This window comes from Kryptolebias marmoratus, linkage group LG14 (genome assembly GCF_001649575.2).
Source record: "Kryptolebias marmoratus isolate JLee-2015 linkage group LG14, ASM164957v2, whole genome shotgun sequence".
Classification (NCBI taxonomy): Eukaryota; Metazoa; Chordata; class Actinopteri; order Cyprinodontiformes; family Rivulidae; genus Kryptolebias; species Kryptolebias marmoratus.
This window is the reverse complement of record NC_051443.1, coordinates 13393300-13400215: the sequence shown is the minus strand read 5'-3', so window position 1 is coordinate 13400215 and position 6916 is coordinate 13393300. Positions and strand designations below refer to the sequence as shown.

At 40.6% G+C, this 6916-nt stretch overlaps 1 protein-coding gene across 7 annotated transcripts in view; it reads right to left on the bottom strand.

Moving 5' to 3' along the window:
* LOC108230994 (probable E3 ubiquitin-protein ligase HERC1) overlaps positions 1-4261 on the bottom strand; it is a 45337-nt gene extending 41076 nt beyond the window's left edge. For all 7 annotated transcript variants that reach the window (XM_017407699.3, XM_017407695.3, XM_017407698.3 and 4 more), the window contains exons 1-2: positions 4145-4261; positions 238-1237 (exon numbers count right to left, since the gene is read on the bottom strand). In XM_017407699.3, the coding sequence (XP_017263188.1) occupies positions 238-1206 (969 nt within the window). In that variant the 5' untranslated portion in view covers positions 1207-1237; positions 4145-4261. The remainder of the gene's footprint in view (positions 1-237; positions 1238-4144) is intronic.
* Between the last annotated feature and the right edge of the window lie 2655 nt (positions 4262-6916).

Sequence of the window (6916 nt, the reverse complement as noted above, 5' to 3'; positions counted from 1 at the left end):
AGGGACTATGTTTCTCGGCTGGCCTGGGAACGCCTTGGGATTCCCCCGGAGGAGCTGGCCCAAGTGGCTGGGGAGAGGGAAGTCTGGGTCTCCCTGCTTAGGCTGCTGCCCCCGCGACCCGACCCCGGATAAGCGGAAGAGAATGGATGGATGGATGGATGGATAATAATATAATAACAAAAAGACAATTTTTCCAAACAAAATAAAAGGTTAAAACATGAAGAGCGAGTGACATACCGAATACTGCCTCATCTGGAGAAGAGTTTGCTGAATGACATCCAAGTTTACACCGACCGACTGCTGAAGGCTCAGTGAGGAGGAGGAAGACAGCGCAGAGGTGGAGGACATGGAGGCAGCCAAGGCTACCTCCACCCACTCCAGCAGAAACTTCAGAGAGCCTCTCTGCATGGCCAGCCCAAGCAGCAGCTCCAGGGCCAACCTCCGACCGGTCGGGTCTGCCCCACCACTCCCGCTGCTCACGGACGTCTTCTTCAGGAAGTCCGCCACCTGCGCCAGACAGTCCAAGCCCACTGATGGGATCTTACTCTCGTTAGCGAGAGAAAGTGGAGGAAGGGAAGCCAGGACGGAGGAAGCTGTGGCAAGTACATCATTACAGAGCACAGACTCTGGATGCACCGAGGCAGCGTATCTCCAGTTCTGCTGCAGCAGCGAGAAGAGCAGACTCAAACCCGTCCTCACACCCATTTCTATCAGAACGTCTGTACCCGACTTGATTTTGGACACTCCTCCCGGCGGGCATGGTTCTGAGGCCAGCTCAATTTGGCCACTTTCAGCCCCGCTGTCTGTGGACTGGGAGGGCAGCTGCACGCGAAACTTGTCATGATACTTGCTGTGAAGTGCATAGAAGATCCTCTGTAAGACTACCAACCTCTGGTGAAGGCCCAGGGTGTAGGAGGTTTGCGTCAGCATGCGGTGAGCCAGCCATCGCTGACTATGAAGCAGGGATGACAGGTACTCCTCCTTCTCGGCTGATGTGCTGGATTCACACTCAAAGTCTGGGAGCCGTGGACCAACTAATTCTTGAACAGGCTGGGCCAGAGTCACCACTTCTTTGTTGTAAAGGAGTTTATTGTAGAGAACAGCAGCACCATGTCTTCTTGCTGTCTGCACGCTGTCTTCTGCGGCCCAGGAACTATTGAAATGCTCCTGCCACTTCAGCAACACGTTGGTTTGACAAGGCACCATGATTGTGCATTATCTATGTTTTATTGCACACCTGAAAAACACAAAACAGATGGATTAAAAGAACAAATTTGAACTGTTAAAATGATAAAACACACGTATCTTTTCTCCTGTCAGTTTACAGGTAACATCTGCTGCTAATAGCCCATGTTGCGATGTGATTTCCTGCCGTATAAATTCAGTGGAGAAAGTGTCGTGTTTCTTGTCGATGTTGGCAACTTTCCAGGATGCAGGTCACAACCAAGCTAATGTTATAGGCCCAGTGGGTGTCCCTGAATTAGGTCAACACACCCACACTGATAGGAAGACGGTGTCTCCCAAGTTATTACAGCAAAGAGCATAAAGAGATGTTCATGCAAAAAAATATTTGAGCACAATTTTATCCATTTTTGGTTTTGTTCTTAGACCTGAAATTGTGTCAAGCAATTCTGTGCAATTCTTTTTTTTTTTCTTAATTTGCTGTTTATTTTTCTGTCTGTCACTGCTTTTGGGGGAAAATGCTGAACTGGAGACAAGCTTCCTACTCTGAAGATAAAATAAAAGAATATCATTTAAAAAGTGAAGATATATCAAATCAATAACATACTTCCTGAAAAGCAGACCACATTGAAAAGACTTTTTAGCTGAGTCTTACCAGGTCAAGAAAAGAGAACTTGTGTTTTTCCAAGCCATCACAATAAGAAACGTTAAAGTCTCCCAGTTTTATAAGCCTCTATCAAGGAGCTTCTGTTATTGGTTCAGTTTCTTGGTCTGTTTTGTTTTTCAGTTTGAAAGCAGTTTTACTCTTTAAAAAAAAAAAAGCAGAATGGCTCAAATTATAAAGTAGATCATTTCAGATGTTAATCCTGATCAGGATCCAGGACAACTTTGTTATTAAGCCTTGGATGTTTGGATTCTTGGACTGCTCTGACTTATGTTTGGTGTAATCTGACTTTATATCAAACTGGTTAAACAGAGAAAACAAATGTGTACCATTTGCTAACATTTGCCAGTGTCTATAGGAATAAAAATATATTCATGATTAGCATTTAGAAGCTGCAAATAAATAAAAACCAGATAAGAAACATTGTTTTTCCACACTCTGTCTGAAGCTGGGCCCACAGTTGTTGAAAATTGTCTTGAAAATAAGAACTATATGCTCGGTTTTCCATCTGAACATGAAAGATCATCAGATAAATGAAAGTAACCCAATAATGTTTAAAATTTATATTAAAACTAATATACAGGAACATCAATCTGACCCATATAGTAGATTACACAATTATTTGGGTAATATTAGAAACAAGTCTATTTCATGGAGATGTTCAATCCAAAATATAATACATATTAAATAATACATTTGTAGCACTGATTGTACAATGCCCTTACTTAAATTTAATCCAAATATTTCACCTACTGAAGGAAAATAAAACACTGAAATGAATCAGCATGACGCAGGAGCCTAACAGAAATCTTTTAGAGTTCACAGCAGACCCTTTAGGGTGCTAAAATTAAGTCTTGAGTAAAGGAATTCTAGCTGCATGTTGCTAAACTTGTGAGAACGCCACTTTGATCGCAGACCAGAGATCACAGACGCTCATCCTTCGTGCCGTGCCCCAGGCCCGCGAGGCTATATGGTTTCCACTTGGACCAAAAATAACAGCAAGCGGTGATATAGCAGTGGACTCAGCAGACAGGGAACCACAAGCAAGGGCGCACTAGAAACATGAAGTGCAAAGTAACCGTTACTAATTACAACCACGCCTCCAGATTTCTAGTTTTCCCATTTTTATAAATACCTAGCTTTAAATTTAATACAGCAAAAGGCAGCTTATCCTTATTAATTTCAGTCAGAGAAAAACACATGCTGCAACAAGTGCTGCAACTGAGCTAAACGTTTCAGCACTCACAGTTATTAATAATAAAAAATACAGACTAAGAAATGAGATCATGCCAAGCAATATCAATCAAACAAAAAGTACACTAGTTATATTGATGGGGGGGTTACCACATTACTGCAACTGAGTAAACATTTTTATCAGCTTCTGTACTGCAGTTTTTAAAATAAACATGTTTTTCTATTAAAGAATCACTAATATCTACATAAACCATTAGACAGCGATGCTAAATACAGATTTTATATTACTGTACTCAGTTTTGTTTAAACAGCTCATCCAAAAACCAACTTAAAGCAGCATATTTCAGCTTAGTTAGTGCCAGGCGATGCATGCTTCTGACTCCAGGGTGCTCCTGTTTTGACCCATAAAGGAGGGGAGCCTGAAATCATCAAATATATAAGAAGAAATGTGAAGATAAAGTCCTTCAGGGTGAGCCGCAGGGATATTGAGGCGACGTTTGGGCTGCTGTTGCCAGGACAACCACATCCACAGCATTAACACTGTTAGCGTGGGGACGGCTGTCAGTCAAAACCACAGAAAATGGTCATATAATATCAAATCACATATGAGAACGTCTGACACGAAACTGGTTAAAAGTCGGGTTTCTGAAAAAAACTAACATTCATCCACAATGTTAAAAGTTAGGCGCTAAGACATGAGAAACAACAGTCAGTATGGAGAATTTAATTATTTACTCATAACGACATCAACATTAACCCGTCTGGCTGCATCTATCCGGCTTCTTGGGATTTTGTGAACGCCTCGCGGCTGACATTTCCATCTTTAAAAGGTTACACGAACAGAAAAACGATGCGGGACGCGAATCCGAAACGAGGACAGCCGTGTCATTCCCGCAGCCACCGACCGGTAACATTATTCTGCACATACGCGGTGACAGCTGAGCTAGCGCTGGCTGCAGTGAGCCGACCAAGCCCCTCCGCTTGTTCCCTGACAGCCACCAGCAAATAACACACACGCCCCCCGTGGACGGCAAACCTCGGTTAAATTATATCTTAGCCTGGCTGCGGTAAGGTATTAAAGAGGCCGCGGGCATGTTAAGTTACCTTGACGGTAAACCTCCGGGGATAAGCGGTTTGCGCTACCCGTCCTGTCCCGGTGAGGTCTCCCTTGGACGCAAATATCATGTCAGCCTTCTCCTCTCGGCTCCCTTCTTCTTCTTCGGTGGTGTTTTTAGCACTTAGGCTAGAAGCGTTGGAGGACTCCTTCAGCGCCACCGCGTGTCTCGGAGGGACCAACCCAGTCCTCTTAATCTCTGTTTTTATTTTTATTTATTTATTTATTTTTCTAATTTTAATTCAAATTGAATGTCTGCCGTGAAGAAGTCAATTCGTTGACGAGAGGCAGAAAAAAACAAATGCATTTAGTTTTGGAGCTTTAGGACGCTCGTAAAGTTTGACAAGGCTGCTGATGTTGCATCATGGGAAATGTAGTATCCAGCTATCTGTTTGGATTTCGATATAAGAAAATATAGTCAGCTTTCTTTTCGTTCCTTAAGGGATGATCTACACAATATAACCACATTACAGGTTTAAAGAAAGAAGCTGTGTTGATTTTTTTTTACTATTTTTGCTCGATTTAGTCACAAAAATAAACGTGCATTTTGAAATACAAGCATGTAGAGTCAATTTGGTAATTTGTTGTAATTGCAATTAATCCATGAGTTTAAATTAACCCTAACCTAGTTATTCACTTCAACCTGTATCCTAGTCAGGGTTGAGGAAGTGTCCGAAACTTTAAGTTGAGAAGTTAACAACCTCAACTATTGTTGTTGACTAAACTAAAAGTCAAAATATAAGTGCAGTGAAACTACAAGCTGAAGTCTGCATGCTGTAACCCAAAAATAGATATGTTAATCATTTAGGACAATTATTTTGTCCAGTTTTTGAATAAAGGAGTGTTTCTCAAATTAAAAAAAAATACCCATGTGTGCAATGTTTTGATTCCACTTGTGTGTTAATAAATGTGTGACAGAAAGCGTGTCATCCCTCACAATGGTTTACATCCATGTTTGCACCTCATTTGCTATAGAAAAAAATTATCATAACAAATTAATTTTGACACTTTGTCAGTAAAATACGTAAGAAATAGATGGGACATAGACGTCATTAGGCTTGAACTTCTGGTGCTGCAGCCCTAAACTGTAAAAATAACCAGCAAATAATATTAATGGCAGTTCAATAAGATGAAACAATTATTTAAAAAAAACACACATTTAAGCAGAAGTTGAGCTATATGGAGGAAAATACATAAAATGTAAAGGAGAACTACTACGTTCAAGTCATATTTGTAGATCTATGTGTATGATTGAGTATATCTCAAAATGTCCTTTAAAATATTTATTTTGACTAATTTCAAATTAACCATTTGTCTCAAATGTTCCTGGTGCATTACCACAACTGTGCATCATGGCACTCAACTCCAATCGACCGTGCTAATGAACAAAATGATGCCCTGGGATTGCAGGAGGCTTGGAGGAAAGCACTCACATAATAATTTAATAATGCACGGTCATTTTACAAGGAGAGACTTAATGCACTCTGCATACAGCTCAGAAACGTGTGCACCAATTTGTGGTCAAATATGCATTAGTAAAAAGAAAAAGAATTTTGCATCCTATTTCTAGTTTTATTTAGGTGGGGTTTTTCAGATTTCCTGTTTTAACTATTATTATTAATATTATGTTCAATTTTGTAATTCAATTCTTTACAAATAATAAAGAAAGCCCTCATTTTAGACTACTAATAAATGTGCCTTTTTGGTGGCGGGCGATAATGTTTTTGCTTGTACCTGCGTGTGTTTGCGTACCTGTCTATTAGCAAAATATCTCAAGAACCACTGGTTGTATTTTAATGAAAATTTCAGGACCTAATCACTGGATGTACTTCTACAACTGATTAACATCTGGAGTCAAACCACATCAAGGTGGCTGCCACAGACAACTGATCTTAGAAAACACAAAAATGACTATAATTCTGTCCGTTTTACAACTTTTGGGCTAAAGTTTTGTGTGGTGGTAGCTGAGAGTCTTTCACAATACATACTTCAATAGATGCTTTAGATATTTAGTAAAAACCTTGGCAATAATCCTTAAAGTCGACCCTGTCTGTCTGTTAGCAAAATATCTCATGAATCACTGAGCGGATTTGACGGAAAATTTAAGAAAGTAATCACTGAATGTACATCTAACACTGATTGACTTTTGGAGTCCATCCAGTTCAAGATGGCCGTCATGGCTAAGCAAAATCAGCCAACACAAACTTGATGTGGTAGTAGGTGAGAGTCATCCCCTAACACATACTCTGAGCGGGGCATCTCGCGACACCACGTAAGATTGCGCGCACATTATTTTCAGCCACCAAAACGACCATAACTCAACATGAGAGGAGTTTAGTTTAAGGCTTATAAGACGGCGAACGACATGCATTCGGTCTTTCATTCAAGTTAGTAAATAACAGTTTAATTATCCAAATCTGCTTCACTTTTCAGTTTATTTAGGCAGATTTTAATTTTATCTTCACTTTTTTCGACCAGTAGAGCCAAAAAGACAACAGATTTCTTTTAGCCATCCAGATAGTTAAATAAAATTTTAAAAATAATCTACCTCACAGAATGAAATAAACTAGAACCAGGATAAATGATCAGTCACGCAGTCACGACGAACCTGAAGCCGTCGGAGGATGAGGAGTTCCGTCACTCAGACACAAACAAACCAAAGATAACTCATGGCATCAGGTCAACTTCAGGTCCTGGATGGTCGACCATCAAATCCCGCTTCCGAGCCGGATTTCTAAAAAAAAGGGGGGGGGGGGGGGGGG